Source organism: Mastacembelus armatus, chromosome 4 (assembly GCF_900324485.2).
Source record: "Mastacembelus armatus chromosome 4, fMasArm1.2, whole genome shotgun sequence".
In the NCBI taxonomy this organism is placed as follows: Eukaryota; Metazoa; Chordata; class Actinopteri; order Synbranchiformes; family Mastacembelidae; genus Mastacembelus; species Mastacembelus armatus.
This window is the reverse complement of record NC_046636.1, coordinates 19,802,944-19,819,446: the sequence shown is the minus strand read 5'-3', so window position 1 is coordinate 19,819,446 and position 16,503 is coordinate 19,802,944. Positions and strand designations below refer to the sequence as shown.

The 16,503-nt window shown below is 42.9% G+C and overlaps 3 protein-coding genes across 5 annotated transcripts in view; 2 read left to right on the top strand and 1 right to left on the bottom strand.

The window, feature by feature from the left end:
- Positions 1 to 1,091: 1,091 nt before the first annotated feature.
- Positions 1,092 to 3,862, bottom strand: chst7 (carbohydrate (N-acetylglucosamine 6-O) sulfotransferase 7). Its single transcript, XM_026305317.2, has 2 exons — positions 2,292 to 3,862; positions 1,092 to 1,121 (listed from the first exon to the last, which is right to left on the bottom strand). The coding sequence occupies exon 1, from the start codon at positions 3,587 to 3,589 to the stop codon at positions 2,321 to 2,323; it is 1,269 nt and encodes a 422-aa protein (XP_026161102.1). The 5' UTR covers positions 3,590 to 3,862; the 3' UTR covers positions 1,092 to 1,121; positions 2,292 to 2,320.
- A 302-nt stretch (positions 3,863 to 4,164) lies between these two features.
- On the top strand, positions 4,165 to 14,099 carry tubgcp5 (tubulin gamma complex component 5). Of its 2 annotated transcripts, none has more exons than XM_026305313.2 (23): positions 4,165 to 4,524; positions 4,617 to 4,670; positions 5,098 to 5,206; positions 6,119 to 6,215; positions 6,304 to 6,383; positions 6,879 to 7,014; positions 7,174 to 7,291; positions 7,701 to 7,790; positions 7,982 to 8,075; positions 8,182 to 8,434; positions 9,206 to 9,408; positions 9,494 to 9,627; positions 9,719 to 9,987; positions 10,095 to 10,293; positions 10,626 to 10,814; positions 10,902 to 11,084; positions 11,175 to 11,259; positions 11,364 to 11,484; positions 11,906 to 12,057; positions 12,389 to 12,514; positions 12,640 to 12,722; positions 12,970 to 13,070; positions 13,220 to 14,099. In XM_026305313.2, exons 1-23 carry the CDS (start codon positions 4,391 to 4,393, stop codon positions 13,264 to 13,266), a joined length of 3,057 nt encoding a protein of 1,018 aa, XP_026161098.1. In that variant the 5' UTR covers positions 4,165 to 4,390; the 3' UTR covers positions 13,267 to 14,099. The 2 variants fall into 2 exon arrangements, with proteins under 2 accessions (XP_026161098.1, XP_026161099.1); XM_026305314.2 differs by having other exon boundaries at positions 9,512 to 9,627; positions 13,220 to 14,098.
- Positions 14,100 to 14,670: 571 nt separating this feature from the next.
- The window catches only part of cyfip1 (cytoplasmic FMR1 interacting protein 1), a 24,657-nt gene continuing 22,824 nt past the window's right edge, over positions 14,671 to 16,503 (top strand). The window contains exon 1 of one of the 2 annotated variants that reach the window (XM_026304750.1): positions 14,671 to 14,970. The gene's annotated coding sequence lies outside the window, so the exon portion shown is untranslated. The remainder of the gene's footprint in view (positions 14,971 to 16,503) is intronic. The other variant, XM_026304749.1, reaches the window with a different exon arrangement.

Sequence of the window (16,503 nt, the reverse complement as noted above, 5' to 3'; positions counted from 1 at the left end):
ATTGAAATTCAGTTCATGAATAATTATGATTTATGTTAAACTCTCATCACATTTAGAATTCAACTCAAATTTCCAAATGCTCACTAATGCACAGTCATAATGCAGGAATCACCTCTTGCCCAGGAAATGTCCGGTTTTTACTAAGTTTTTATTGAAGTCAGTTTGAGTAAGTCTAAACATGTCTTTCTTCAGGAATTCAATCCAGACCGATTTTTTTTTTTTTTTTTTTTTTTTTTTTTTTTACAGAGCCAACTTCTAAAGTTGAACACACGGATGCTGGTAAACATTTCATCCCTCCTGAAATCCAGAGAGATTTCACAGCATTTTACAACCAAAACCTATGGACAATAAGAAGTACCTTCTGTTGTGAAAACATCCTAAAAAAAAAGTTCATTGGCAACTCCTAGGACAAAGGCAGTTCTCCAAGACCCGATCGTGGGATATTAGAAAGCTTCACACCCGTGTGAGTGTTTTGTCAGTGAGGCGCTGCAGCTGTCCGGATTCCTGAGGGGCCGGGGGTGGGACAGCATTTCCTCAGTTAGACCTCTCCCAGATAATACTGTAGTTCCTTCTCTGAAGCTCTACATTAGCACTGTTAGTGAGTCAACTGCAGTTATGTATCAGTGATGCTGGAGATTACTTCCACATTTAGTCATATGCTGGATGGATAAGTAACACAGGTGAGACTGAAGCCAACACTGCAGCCCTGGATCTTGACAGTCGTTGATCCTGACCCATCTCTGGCTTTTTATGGCCCTTGCCTGCAGGGGATTTAAGGAGGGATTAGTGCTACTGAAAGGACAGAAGGCTACAGGCTGGTCTGTGTGACAGCAGCATGACAAACCAGCCTCATCTCCTTTTGTTCATTTTCCCTCTTTCGTTTCTCTCTATGTAGGCCCCGGATCCTGCTGGGGTTAAACAGGTAACACTGTAACAATGAGCCACCTTCTCCCCGTTTCAGATTTGTGTATCTGTGACTGCTCTTTCTGCTTGGATTTCCTTCAGTTCACTGACTCAGTCTGGTTGAAGGAAAACAACATAAGAGCTTGCCAGCCCTCAGTGATCCACATTCCAGCTGCTTGTTTTTTTTGTTCCACCTTTTGGCCTCAGCCCTGAATACCCTGGAAGAGAAAAGCAAATCATTTGAGGATTAAAAGAAACCCACACGGCACACCAGAACAGATATGTGAACATAAAGCACTTCAGACACATTCAACAGAATTAATAATGCTCAGGGCCTCTGTCAGCAGCTGTATCACCGCTGAAGTCAGGGCGGAGGTGGTGAGAGACGGGGTACCTCCACCCTGTGTCTGCTATATGTTGACGGCCTGCAGGCAGCCCAACTCTAAAGGGCCTCGCTTGAGGGACCTGGTGGCGACAGGCTGGTGGTAACCCTGGGAGCTCTACCCCGTCACAAACAACTACATACAATGACCCCCTTCTCGACGGCATAGTCTGAGGCCCTGTGACTCGCTGCCAGCCCCCGCTATCCAAGAGAGGACCCAGCATTGCCAGGGAGTAAACAACAAGGCCTCTATCAAACAGCAGCTCAGTCAGCCATTAGGAAGGGAGACATTTTTCCCTGACGGTCTCACTCTAATTAAAATCAGCTACAGTGGAGCCATTTGTGTTGAAAATGTCAATGCTGGAATGCTTCAGTTTATCAAAAACCTCTTTTAAGTTTGGCCTTTTGAGCAACCGTGGAAATTCTGCTCGTTTCGCCTTTTGTTAACGCACCTGTGATAAGAAAACTAAACGATTTAAACAAAAACTGTCTACTGTGCAAGCAGAATCAAATTCAGTCACATGACAAACTCCTCCAGGTCCATAAATTTACTGTCAAGTTCATGTCGGTGTCCAACTGTGCACACAAGTCATTCTGCAAGGGGAAAAAAAAAAAAAGAAAGCTGTGGGAGGTAGGCAAAGCAGATCTCTGAGTGCACTGGGACTTGATCTAATCCAAACCCTGTAGCTTGTTTATTAGTTGTTAATTATGTTTGCAAAGGGAAATGAATATAAATCTGACACCGCTGGTCCCCACAGGTTTCCCTCTTTTCTGTTTCTCTTTTAAGATGGAGGTGAGGGGTCACTGAGCAGCCACAGAGCACAGCAGCATAACTGAAGCCTGCAGGGACGGTTTCTGTTCGAACACCAACTTCCTGTGCTGATATGACTGTACGTTTAAAAACAAGAGTGATGCACAGGAGGACACTGGTGATCTGTGGCAACCGTTAAACACTGCTGATTTTAAACCCTCAGATTAAAGACCCTGTGAGTCCATCTCTCCGTACCTTAGCGCGTGACTCCTCCTGGCACATCCTTATGTTGTTTTGTCCCTGCTGTTTTTGTGATAGCCCAGCTGCCTCATGACTTCGCTGCAGTATGCCTCCACTTGGTTTATCTGCTCCACACTGAGACGTTCCCTCCAGGCGTATATCGCCTCTTTTGCGTCTCTGGATGATATCAGGAAGGGCCTATCTGAGGAATATCCGTTACCGCGCGTCATGTTCAGCGCAAACCTCTCCAAAGCAGGGAAGGTTGGGAGGTTGGAGAAGCGGTAGAGCCTCTGGAGCTCCTGCATCGGGTACAGGACCAGGTCCTCGTAGCGGACGCGGAGGTAATTCCTCCGGACCCAGGGGGGCGCGTTCATCACCAGCATCATGTCACTGAGCCAGTTGTCACAGATGAGCTCCATGGCACTGGAGACGTAGCTCTCCGCCCGGTTCACCCTGTTGCTCGGCACCAGCAGCCGCTTGTACTTGTCGTTCTGCTTCTTGCTCCTCAGCACCTGGATGCTCTCCTTCACCAGGGCCTGTTTGGATTTTAGCCGCGAGTTGTGCACGGCCCTCGGATCTCTAAAGAGCTGAATGACCTGTAGGTTGATCGTCGGGTCTTTAATCAAAGGAACCAGCGTGCTCACATCCAAAACGCGCACTCCCTTGATCACCATCACGGGATATTTTTTGCACTCCCTCTCCAGATCTCTAATGTCTCTTTTCTGGCACTTCGCGCACTGGTCCTCTTTCACCAACCCAATTTGGTACCGTTTGTGCGCGTCACATAGCGGCTCCGAACATATAACCTTGTTCATTTTCCAGCCAAATATAAAGGAAGTGGTGATGTTTTGTGAGCCTGCGTAAAGTTTGAGAACGGAAAAATCACACCTATACAAAGCGTTCATCATGTCCCGCACTGCGCCCTGGAGACTCCCCGCATCCCCCGGGTACAGAGCCTGCCAAATGTGCCACATCGGCTCGTACAGGTAAAAAACATCAGGGTGCTGGTTGAACAGCTCCCCCAAAAAAGAGGAGCCGGTCCTCCAAGTGGCATGCAGGTAGATGTTTATACGAGACTGGCTCCTGTTGACGGCGATCTCCGTCGTGTAGCTGCCGTTGAGTTTCTCGCCGTTATCCCAGAGCTGCGCCACCCTGTTCTCCAAATCTGGACATCTGGACTGTTGCTGCGGCAGTCCGCGCTGCGCGTCTTGAACAGATTTATCCCGGTAATCTAAGACGTATGGGATTAACAGAAGCAAACCTGAATATGCCAGTATCAAAATCAGATATTTCTTATGCAGCCTCCTCTTCATTTCCTTTCAGCGGAATCCGGCTGGTCACCGTGTTGCGTTAAGGGTTGGCACAGCGCTCCGTGAAGCACCGCGTAACCGTCCGCGTCTTGCAGCGAAGTTGTTGTTCAGTGCCCGTGAGAACAGAGACAGTGTACGTCGGGGGAGGTTGGCCACGCCCCGCGGAGCACAAACCCACACTTTCTTTCTCGTTCCACTTTACACACAGGAGCCTTTCAAAGCGAGTCTGATATAACTGTCACTGAAGCGTCTCCACACACGCACGTTTTCCCCAGTGTGTCCGTGAAACAGCAAAACCATGTATGACACACAGAGAGGGGGAGCATCGGGACCCCCAAAGAGCCTTGGAGGGAAGAGATTGTAGCGGATACCACCTACCGTAACCTATCCGGATTGCAATGAATTATGGGAGAAGACCGAGAAATAATCGCTCCGTTTGAATACTGTGTGAGTCAGCGGTGTGTTATTTATATCACACGTCAAACCTTTTTGTTGCCCGGGTGGACGGTTTTAAACACGCGTGTTTAGATGAAGCATAAAACCAGCAAACAAGAGTTTAACCTTTATTTTGCTACCGCGCATGCGCACACCTTGCGTCGTTTGTTGTTGGAGGTAAAGGCGGCGCGGCACTGGAGGAGTCGGTGGACTAACAGTCAAAGCTTCCTGACCTTGCTGTAAAGGTCGTGTTTTAACATGCTGTTTATGAACATGGAGCCTTTTAGCCCATAGAACCAGACACATAACCCGACACATAAGCAGCTGCCTGCAGGCGCCTGTGGGCTGAAAGCTAAGTGCCGCGTCAACATGGCTCACTGGAGCACCTTCGAAAAGGAGACAGAGAAGCAAACGAAGAAGTTGATCAGATGTATCAGCGGGGTGGAGGACGAGGACGACCAGAATTTCCAGCTGGCACTGAAATTTGCCTGGTCCAATTTTAAGTGAGTAGCGCTTGACAGGTCTGGAGCTAACTGCTAGCTAACGCTAAACCTGTAAACAATGATCCATAATCGGTGATGTCGTTTGTGGGCAGGTTCCACCGGTACCTGGACGTGGACAGCCACAAAGTCCAGCGCAGCATAAGTGGGTGAGTCTTCCTGTGGCACAGTGTTTAATTAAATGGGGTTCAACTTCAGTCCTATTGTTTCTGCGGTGTTTCATCTGATGATCCCGTTAGAGTGAATGAAATATTTACTAAGTATAATAATTCAAAAATCATCAGTAAGGCAAAGATGTTCACCTCAGACATCTCTTGTGCATTGTGCAGTTTGACCTTCAGCAGAGGTCTTCCTCTCCTTTATTTATAGATGCTTGCACTTAAGTCATTTAATTCATTTAAGTGTTGTCCTCCTGATGATTGTTGATTTGTGGTTTGATGCACACAGTGGAGGAGAGTGTTGATTCACTAATATAGGCTGTATGTGCTCTGAATGAATGTCCACCCACTTCTTTATATTATGTCTGGAGTCTTTAGCAAAGTGCTGTTATTCAAAATCTGCCATGTTTTTTTTTAGAATCTATGAAAAGCTCATGGTCCACTCAGACCTGAGTAAAGCAGGGAGCTGGATGAGACTGACTGAGGAATTCCTGAATTCACCTTTACCGAATACAGACGGACCAAAGGTATGGTATGCTGTGTGTCCCAAAGGTTTTAAATAAATGTTTGGTGATGCTTTGATTCATTGGATATATCCATTAATTTCACATTACAGATTTGACCCCCTTAACCCACTCCTCCATCTACCTTTATATGGGCACTGTGAGATTAAAGTAGGAATGAACAGTTAAGCAGCCTGGTGCTTTCCCTTCAGTCAGTTTATGATCTGAGAGACATGGCAAAAGGGCATGTTAGGCCAATTTACCCTGAACACATTTTTAGACATGTTTCATGCATGTTCTGTAATAAATCTCAATTCTATCAAATGTGTCAGTTCACACAGGCTGTTGGAGTCACTGTGAGTTTTTTGGGTTCACTTTCCATTCTTTCCATGTTAATTTTGGCATTTTGATTTAGTTGTAATCTTTTAATAAAATGTGAAATGTCATAGTAGTCGTAATAAGCTTTTTTCCATCCCTCCATCGATTATCTCTACCTGCTTATTCCCAATCAGGGTCACAGGGATCTGCTGGAGTCTATCCCAGCTCTCTTTGGGTGAAAGGCAGGGGTACACCCTGGTCAGGTCACCAGTCCATCACAGGGCCAATATTGCTTTTTATTTTGTTGTATTCTCGTTTTTGGTATAAGAAGTATCACATCCACAAACATTTCCTGTCTATGTTCTTATTGACAAAATGAAAACTGCCAGACTAATAAAAATGCTATGATAATAAAAAGGGGAGGGCGTTAATATACTGCACCTGGGCAGCCTGCACAAGTGAAGTTCCTCTGTGGGAAGCTCAAGTAACAGACATACACTGACAGAATAAATCCACTAGATACCTAATGTTTATGGCTTATGTTTCCTTATGGAACAGTAGATTGATAAATTATATAGCACACACTACAGCTTCCTTTTTTTTGTTTTGTTTTTGCAGACTGATGTACACTATAGCATACTGTCACTGCTGCTCTTCTTGTCGGGGTCCCCCTCAAATACAGACTTTACAGAGAGACCCAGGGTGAAGGATGCTGGTGAGTTGATTTACGGAACTGTTAAATCTTTTTAAAAAACTATTAGGGTTTGAGCTAATCAATATTTTTTCAACTTGTGTCTCTGCAGAACCAGAGGACAACTTTGACTGGGCAAAATATCTGATGGAGGGCGAGGACATAGACACTGGACCCTACCCAGATACCCCAGTGAGCAATTCATATCCAAACCTATCTTTTATGGACCTGAACTACCACAATATATACGTTACAAAATGTTGTTAAAAGCCCCTGCACACCATGACAAGATGTAACAAAATGAGTTGTAATGTGAGGGAGATTTAAGCCCACACAGACCTGAGAGGCCATCTAATTTTTGTGTGTACAGTTGATGTACTTTAAAATGACAAAAAGACTTAAAGGAGAAGTTTTTTGTCAATATAATCTTTAATACACAGCTAGCACAAATGTTCCTTTATTAAAACTAAATTAAAATTGATTACAATTTTTTTTTTCCAATGGTAATAACTTTTTTGCTGATATAATTTCTACTATTTTGCTGCAACTTTTTTTTTTTTTTTTTTTTTAACTGGCTGTCCCGGACCACTGGTCTGTAAAATAAGTAATCCAGCCTACATAAAGCAGTTCCCCAGCTAATCCACGTTGATTTCTACATAATCTAAACATATGTTGCCTGGTTTTTAGGAGTGGTCCGAGGAGGAGAGTGATGATAATGACAGTCAGCAGCCAATCAGCAGGGAGGACTCTGGTATTCAGTTGGACAGGACGCCACAGGAGGACCAAGATACAACCAACAAGACAGTGCCAGTGACATGGACGGGTGCGGACTGATCAAACAATAAAATAACATAATAAAACGATGTACATTGTAGAAGCCTTTGTGATTTTGGAAGCGGTAGACAGGACCCAAACAAAGTAACCATGTGCCTATATTGACGATATTTTTGAGTATGAAAATAATTCCAGTTTGTTTTTCCAGTGGGAGACCCTGACGCCCGGGCGTGGCTTGAACAGCATGTAGTGACACCGTACTGGGTTGCACACGCCCCTCGCTTTCCTCACAGCTTGCATTTACACTCCAACCTGCTCAATGTGTGGTAAGGCTCCAAACTGCTGTGTATGCCTGTACTGGCCAAATTTATAATGAGTACGTTTCTAGAACTGCTCGCAGCATGTGTGACTTCAGTCCTATAATTTTATGACCTTTGCCTGTACAATGTTGTTTTTATAGTGGTCACTTTATAACTTCATTTTTCAAACTTCAGTAGTGTTTTATTTTTGCAAAGTTGTGAAATTTTAATAAAATGCTACTTCCATAATTGATTTTGAGTGAAAAGAGGTGATACTTGATTATCACCACTAATATAGCTTGTACTGGATTGACAGGGATGTTACTTTAAAAAAAAAAAAAAAAGGTTAAAAGACTAATATTGTTAATAACAAGTTGAAGTTAACTTCAGAGGGATTTTGTGTTGAATTGATTTAAAATTTTGAAATGTTTCTCAGGGATCAGCACTTGTACAACACTGATCCACTGTATCTGCCAGAAGAAAAGGCCTTTGTCACAGAGACCCAAGTAATACGGGAGACACTGTGGTAAGATGCAATGATGCTATGGTGTATCACTGAACAAATATACATGGAAATTTATCTCCTGCTATCTCACCGTTCAGCCTCTTTATGAACTTTCAAACATTTGATTCCTTTGTTCCTTACAGGCTCATGTAAACATCTTGATCATGTGTTATCACACAGTCAAGTTCTTTCTTATGGATATTGTATTGCAGGCTTTTCTCTGGAGTAAAGAAACACTTTATATTCCAACACCATGATGGGAAGGTTTCAGTAAGGAACAACGTAGTGGTAACTCATCTGACTAGTGTAAGTTTGAAAAAAAAAAAAAAAAAAACAGAAAAAAAACTTCTATTTTAATAAATGGGTTTCTTTGTCCTTTGGAACCATGGTCTTTTCTGCTTCTGTGCTGCAGAACTGCCTGCGTTCTGTACTGGAGCATGTTGCTGTGTATGGGCAGGCAGTGTTCAGGCTTCAGAAGTTCATAGACGAGGTGACGGGGTACAGCTCGGAGCCGTGCCCACCTGGCTCAGGTTCCTGCTACAGCTCCAAGAAGGGCTCCGAGCCTCCCTTCAGGACCTACCAGGCTTTTGTTTGGGCACTCAACAAGTACTTTACCAGTTTCAAAGAGGAGCTGACCACAATTGAAAGAGAGCTCATATGCAATGGCAAGTACAAGTATGTTTAAGTGAGTGAAATGAACATATAACTCAGGGTATGATAATATAATAATACTGCATTCCTTGCGATAGCTGAGGATAACATTTGGAACACAGCACCGGTGATCTTTCAGATTTTTAAATGCATAAAATGATCACTTTTGCCCATCGATTTAGAGTCTATAACACATAATCACAAAGAGAATCTGTTTTTAGACATTTTTGCAATGTATTTAAAAATCCAGAACTGGAATCTCTCATCTCATCTCCCTGCTGGTCCTTGACAGCAGGGATAGTTGGACAAGAAGTAGAGCAGGGGCTCTTGAGGACCAAGGCTGGCTGACCCCAGTACTAAAGCATACCATAAATTCAGTACTTTGTAAAAACCCCTTTGGCAGAAATTACAGCATTCTATTCTGTTTGTAAGACTCTTACAAGTTCTGCACAAGCGGAACTGGCCAGTTTCGCCCATTCTTCCTGGCAGATACCCTTGAGCCCCATTAGATTAGATGGGAAGTGTCTGCGAATGACTGTCTTCAGGTCTCTGCACAGATGTTCTGTGGACAATAAGTCTGGTGATAGCAGCAGCAAGGATCCACCTGTGCTGCAATTTAAAAAAAGAGTGCATTGTGATATTGGTGCAACTACATTGATGAAGTGTGTACAGTACAGTGTACAGTGTTCCTGCATAGTATTAGTCCTCAACCATAACTGAGTCTTTGAGCAATGAGGGGTGTGTTTCTTACATCAGCTGGTATTTTATGAGCAGTTTTCTTGCAGATGAAACAGTGACTCTGTCTGCTGTCCTGGAGCGACTCAGTCCTCACTTGGCACAGATCAAAGTGCTGCACAAAGTCTTCTGTACAGGGGTCGCTGAAGTACCCCCTGAGACTCCAAACGTTGTGCGCGCCTCGCACTTACTCAACACTCTGTACAAGGCTATCATTGAGTACGACAGTGCCGGAGAAGCTTCTGAGCAAGTGGTGAGTTTTTGGGTCAGTAAAGTCTACACATAAAACAGCGTTAATGAATCATAACCAGGAAATGGGTCCAACTGCATTCATGTGGGACATCTTTCCCTGCCAGGTGGCTCTATTATTTTCTCTCTGGACGGAGACAGTCCGGCCGTATTTGGAGATTGTGGATGAATGGATTGTTCACGGACACCTGTTTGACCCTGCTAAAGAGTTCATCATTCAAAGGTATGAAACAGATTGTTTAGACAAGAATTTTCAAACCCCTCTTCCTACATGACTGTCCAACCTCCAAATGCTTGCTCTTTTGTTTGCCCAGGAACAAGGATGTGCCAGTGAACCACAGGGATTTCTGGCACGCCACATACACTCTTTACAGTGTTTCGGAGATGGTGGAGAATGAGGAAAAGCTGAATGACACAGCCAGCGGGAGCTCCGGAGGGGATCAGGGCTCCAGCAATAGGCAGCTCACCATGGTGTCCTTCCTCAAACCTGTCCTCAAGCAGATCATCATGGCAGGGAAGTCCATGCAGCTGCTCAAAAATCTGGACTGTAAGGAGGCTGAGGATTCACGGAGATCTCCTCGAGGTCGGTGTTTGTCATGCAAGACATGTTTGTCAGTCTGTGCATTTTATTTTTATAGACAGAGCGGTGTTACTGTATTTTCTTGGAGAATGTCACATTACACATTGCAGATGCAGAGAGGAAGAGTTTGTACACGCTGTTTCTGGAGTCAGTGCAGTCACGCCTCTGCAGCCAAGATGAATTTCCAGCAGACACGATGGCTGAACAACAAGCCACCAAGAGAAGTCTCATAAAGATGCAGTCCATCATGGCCCAGCATCTGGAGTTTGAAGACGTCCATGATCCGTTACTGGCCATTAACTTTGCCAGGTAAACAGCAGCAACATAAAAATGCACTTTTCCCCTGGTACTTTCCTTTTGCTTTGAAACACATAATGAAGACTGAAAATGGAAGACTCAGAGCAAGCAGGGAATGTGTTATCCACAGCTGTTTGTCCTTTCAAGAACAAAGCTTAGGGCTTTGCTGTAGCCATCGTTATATAATGCTTTTTTTTTTTTTTGCAACTGCTGGTTTTAAAATCTCTCAAATGATACTGTCCAAAGATAATTGGATTTCAAAGGGAGTATATGTTTTTTTTTTTTTTTTTGTCCCAGACAAAGACAAGATAAACGAAGTAGCTCTGGTCTGTGTTCCACTTCAGGTTGTTCTTGGAACAGAGCGATTTCCATGAGCGCTTCTCTGGAGGAGATTTCATCGTGGACCGCTCCTCTCAATCAGTCACCTGCCAGACATTTGAGCTGACTTTGCGTTCCTGCCTCTACCCCCACATCGAGAAGAGGTACATCGAGTGTTGTGGGAACCTGATGAAGACTCTGAAAAAAGACTACAGGTAAGCACTGCTTTTAATTGACTGAGGACGTTTAATGCTGTTTTGTTGGTGCATATAGAGCTTTTGAGTTGCTTGGTGTTTCCACAGACTGCTTGAATACCTCCAAGCTATGAGGAACTACTTCCTGCTAGAAGCTGGAGACACCATGTACGATTTTTACACAGCCATCTTTGACAAAGTGCAGGAGAAGGAGAGCTGGCAGCAGTTGTCTTTTCTTAATGTGCAGCTGCAGGAGGCAGTGGGGCAGCGCTACCCAGAGGACAGTAGCAGGTACTGCATGTTTCATATATTATTTCTGTAACTTATTTCTGTATCTCTTTTATAGTATTGACATTTACTCCCTTCATTTGATTTTTATAGGTTGTCAGTCTTTCTGGAAACCATCGATCCTTCCAGGAAAAAACATCCTGTGAATAATCTAGAAGTGCTCACTCTCAGTTACAAGGTGACCTAAGCAAATGTAATTGCCTAAATGTTGTTCATGTTTCATTTTGTTTAGAAAATAACATGTTAAAATGAATGTTTTGTTTTTTTTTTAACTTTTCACAGGTACCCTGGCCCGTTGATATTGTCATCAGCTCAGAGTGTCAGAAGATCTACAATCAAGTATTTCTCCTCCTGCTACAGATCAAATGGGCCAAATACAGTTTAGACACACTTCGATTCAGTGGTATGAGTTCAAATTAAAGCCGAGATGATCATGGGTAATTTTTCAAGCAAATATACAAATAGAATTAGCTTTTTCCTGCTGCTCTTTGTGAGGATTTCTTTTCTTTCGAATATTTGTGATTGTTTTGTTCAGACAAAACAAGGTGTTTAAAGAAATCACCTTGAGCTCTGAGTGTGACAGGCATTTTTTTTTTGTAGTCCAATCAGTTAACTGAGTAAATATCTGACAGGTGAAGTAATGAAAATAATCGTTGCAGCCCAAATTACAGCCCCATTAAATTGTATATTATGAACAACAAATTAGATGTTAAATCAGACATAAATCTACTCAGTGTATGTACAATATCCCCAGTGAGTTCAGTAATGCACCATTTTTGTGCTCATCAGTGTTTGGTCTCTAATATGTGAAATATGTCTCATAGATTTTACAGATGTCACCAAGAAACTGGAGGGGTCTCTGGCTGAGGAAGTAAAGGTCAAAGAACCTATAAATCAGCAGATTCACCGAATGTGTCTGCTGCGGGTCAAACTGATGCACTTTGTCAACAGCCTTCACAACTATATCATGACCAGGGTGAGAAGAGTCATGAAATAGACCTTTACACAGCAGACATGCACAGTACCAGGACCTGAATATAGAGTAGCTAAATGGAATTGAACCATCTTTAACTGGATCTGTTTACCCCATTGCTTCTCCTGCTTTGACATGTCAAACTTTATTTGCTGACCTACCTGTTTCCACAGCATGTCATTTTGAAAGTACAGTGTACTATAGGGTATAATCACACTGTGTGGACTTTATTGTCCACTGAGCTGCCAAAGGGCCACCTTGCAAAAACAAAAAATTACAATGATGTCAAGTGAATGATTTGCTCATGATTTTCAATCTTATATTGCTTTGTCAGATTTTGCACAGCACAGGACTGGAGTTTCAGCACCAAGTACAGGAAGCCAAGGACCTAGACCAGCTGATCAAGATCCACTACAGATATTTGGCAACTATCCATGACCGTTGCCTGCTGAGGGAGAAGGTAAATGACGCTCAATGGCACTGATTTGGGTTATTCTTAGATCTGGCTGAGGGCACCGGAGTAAGGTTGGGATTAATGGTATTTCAGGAATCCACTTTTGTTCATTGCATTTCTGTTTTCTTCAGGTCAGTTTTGTGAAGGAGGCAATAATGAAGGTTCTTAATCTAGTCCTCATCTTCTCTGACCGATGGCAAGCTGGAGCCTGGAAGTAAGTGGTCTCACATAGACTGGAGGACATTAAAATCGAAGCTGAAATGTATACAAATGGTATACATATTTTATATGTATTATCAGTACATTTGTGTTGAATTATTTAAAGATACTTCACATAGTAATTGATTTCCTTTAAATTCCAAACATTTCATTTTCTGTCTGAGATACCAACTATCAAACCCAGAATCTATGCTGCTGTAGCTTTCCTGACAGGCCTCAGTATTGTTTTTATCTCTTTATAGGATTGAGTCCATCGATAAAATGGAGTCAGATTTCAAAAACTGTCACATGTTCCTTGTGACAATACTCAATAAAGCTGTATGTCGTGGCTCCTTCCCTCATTGTAAGTAAATCTGAATTCAAACAGACTTCTTTTTTTCAGATAACTAAATTCAGAATTCCAAGTTATTATTTTATTTTATATCTCTTTGTAGAGAAAGAAAGGTTTGTGTGGAAATTACCATAATTTCTTTGCTTTTCCTTCTTGTGCAGTGGAGTCTCTTGCCCTCTCACTGATGGCAGGGTTCGAGCAGTGCTGAGGACCCATCCCTGTTTCAGTGTGGTGGCACTACGGACTAGAATCCAATGTTTTGTTCATCACTGTCTGTTCTCTGGCTGTTGTCATTGTTTATGGCGATGTGCAACACATGATGTCACCGTCGACTCTGCCTGTTGGAGACAAACTTGGACTGTATGTGGAATAGGGCTGCAGTCAAGCCACCAGTGAACAGACATCAGCGTCTGTGTTTTCAAAAGTGTAACTTATTTGTAAAGGTGTCATTTTATGAACTGTTATGCTGAATGTACAAATTAAGCACAATAAATCTGGCACAATGATGTAAGTGTGCGTTATTCAACATAGTGTCATATTGCTGTATAATAACATGTGATCAAGTGATTCAGTGTTAGCACAGAAATGCAAAATAGATATAGATTGTTTCAGTAATTTGATATTCTCAAATGTAACTGTACTGACATTATTCTAGTTGGACATCATTAGATCAAAGTACCAAATGGTTTTTCACAGTGGTAAATTGCCTTGTCCCATTAGATAAAACTGACAATCTAAGGTAAATGGACACAATCTAGAATTTGTTGAATCCAGACAATGTTGGAATCATTTTTTTTTTCACTATGCACGGTATAAGAGATGAGGCCTAAACCTATTCACTTTGTTTATGTTAGGATTCACTAAAAGAGGCTCAGAGGTTTGCGCTGCTGTCTGGTGCCATCTGATGTTTGATGTTTGTGTTTTCTCCTTATGTCTGTGGGTTTCCTGTGGGTGCTCTGGTTTTCTGCCATAACCTCGACGCTGAGTGTAAATATGTTTGGGTCTAGTAGTCAAGGTGTAACCTCTTTTCACTCCCTATGTCCTGAGCTGTGGTATGGCTTCCTGTAACCTGAAAAATGTTTTTTTTTTTTTTAAGATTTTTTTAAATTTATGTATATATTGTATGCAAAAATTTTTATTTGTACTAAAGAAAGTTTTGTATATAAAATGTCATGTTTCATGTTGTGTTATTTTAAGCTGTGACTTCCTGCATATAATTGTATAGTTATTCTTTAAGCCAGTTTCTTTCATTCGTTTTGGAAACAAAGGTATGACTAGGTTACTGTCAGCAATTTTTCTTATTAGTGAACTAGTTTTTCTGATAGTTTTATTGTAGTATTTTTTAATTACTATATAATTGAATCTGTGTTAGTTAATTTTGCGACATAGTGCAGTATTAAAACACACAAATACTCTGGGAATAATGGGAATGTGGTCGCTGTAGTTGGATTTTTAACATAAATCTTTGGCTTTATGATTTTTTTTTGTAAAGGAAGTCAAACCCACGGCCCGTGCTGTGTGTATCCGGGGTGTGGTGGAGGGTTTTGGCCCCCAGCACCCCTGGCCCCCGGGAGGCTCCTCGCCGTGCATTCCTCCGCCTCCACCCCGTCTCCTCGGCCCTGCCCTAGCGGAGGGGGCTGGCACCGCAGCTCAGAACCGAGTTTCCTGTTGAGTTTCCCTGTTTGACGGACAGGAACTCCCTGCTCTGCTTCTCTCCCCCGCCCATGGTAATAACAGCGACCAAGGAAAGATTCCTCTGGCCGACGACAGAAAGAAAAACTCGGACTGAAGACTGAAGACCTCCAAACCAGGACTTCCCAGTTGCCAGAGGGATCGACAGCCCGGCTACATGGCGCTGTAGTCGGCTCCGTGGAGGCACAACTTTTCCTTCCCTGCTAACCACCGACCCCGGGTGAGTAGAAATGCCTGCTGGGCACAATGCGTGTGTATTTCCAGCTAAGTTCACCGACCCACGACGGGAAGAAGTTCTGTTTGGCCATAGCTTTGGCAGGAAGCTGCGGTGAAGCTGTGTTTGAAAACCAGGCACTTGTGAATAGTTAGCCCTGAGCTCAGCGCCTGTTGCAACGCAAAGCCATTTTCCTGGCTCGCAGGCCCGAGTTGTGACTAATCCCGGACCAAGAGCAGGGATAAGGCCATTACCGCGGCTACAGGCACCTCAACCTCCCGGGGCTCCATTACTACAGGGTTTGTCGCTTGTTTTTTTTTTGGGGAGGGGCAGAACTGGTCACTGATAATTGTGAGTTGGAGTCTGAGAGTTGTGTTTGTCAGCCAGGTGAGAAACCACATCAGGACAGAAGTTCCTGTTCAAATTAAAGTTTATACCCTGTTGGTTGAGCTGATTTAACTGTTAGCGAGAGGTACAAGAACAATAATTCCCGGTTGTTCTCTCGTTTGTTTGTTTGTTTGGGAATTACCGCAGTGGGACAGTTTGGTGTGTTCAGGAACCGACTGTATTCCCCACCCTCTTGATGTTGCATTCACTGCCCCTGACATTAAGTGTAAATACAAAGTACACTTAGCACTTTAAGCATGAATATATATATAGGAGGGTGATGAGATTGTGAACCAGATCTTGTTGGTCAAACCGCAACGGTTGTTACTTTGATAAGAGCCTTCCCCCTCCCCACTCTGTGGTTGAATTTCTTCTTGCATTCTGAAAAAGCCAAATAAGTCAACGCTCAAATGAAATGCTGCGCTCTGATGTATATGGGGTGACAGAGAAGCCACTGAAACTGAGTTGTGGGTTTTAATTTCCCACCTCTGTTCTGTGCTGATCACTTATTTAGTTTTAGTGAGGATAGATTTGTTATAGCTCATATTTAACAATGTTTTGTTTGGAGATCTATGATGCTTCTTTGGTGTTTGTACTGAAAAGAATTCTTGAAATTTGCTCTTTTGGATCACATCCTCTGGCTTCTATTTGTGACTTTTTGAGCTGTGCTTTATTCCTCAGCAGGGTTTGCAGTTTGTAAGTCCAAAGTAAATAATTTGGTGTATTTAGCGTGGAAGTCGATGTAGAAAACAGATAAGCAAACCAAACTGAGACTACACAGACATGAGGTGCTTCATTATGACGGATACATTTATTTTCATCTAGGTGTGTTGCTGTTAGATTAAGCAAATTTTGATTTGTCTTCAAGGCTGTTTAAGACTTTCTGTTCAGCCCTTGTTGTATGCACCACTGAGCAGTCAGGAAGTATTGTGATGGAGTATGAAAACAAATATTTTGTACAATTTACTCTAGAGATATGACTTATGAAAACAAGATACTGTGATGTTTCATGTACTGTGTTTCACATTGCAGTGATAAGTGGTAAACACGGTGTGAAATCTTACACAAAAAAAGTGTTAAAACGGGGGGAGGGGGATTTGCACCTTAATCAACAGAAACATCTACAACTTCCTTCATGGTGGCATCGTTTGG

Coding starts and splice junctions, on each gene's coding strand:
- chst7 (XM_026305317.2), bottom strand. CDS start 3,589: ATGAAGAGGAGGCTGCATAAGAAATATCTGATTTTGATACTGGCATAT.
- tubgcp5 (XM_026305313.2), top strand. CDS start 4,391: ATGGCTCACTGGAGCACCTTCGAAAAGGAGACAGAGAAGCAAACGAAG. Junction 9,628..9,718: donor AAAGAGTTCATCATTCAAAG/GTATGAAACAGA, acceptor TTGTTTGCCCAG/GAACAAGGATGTGCCAGTGA. Junction 13,071..13,219: donor TCGTGGCTCCTTCCCTCATT/GTAAGTAAATCT, acceptor CTTCTTGTGCAG/TGGAGTCTCTTGCCCTCTCA.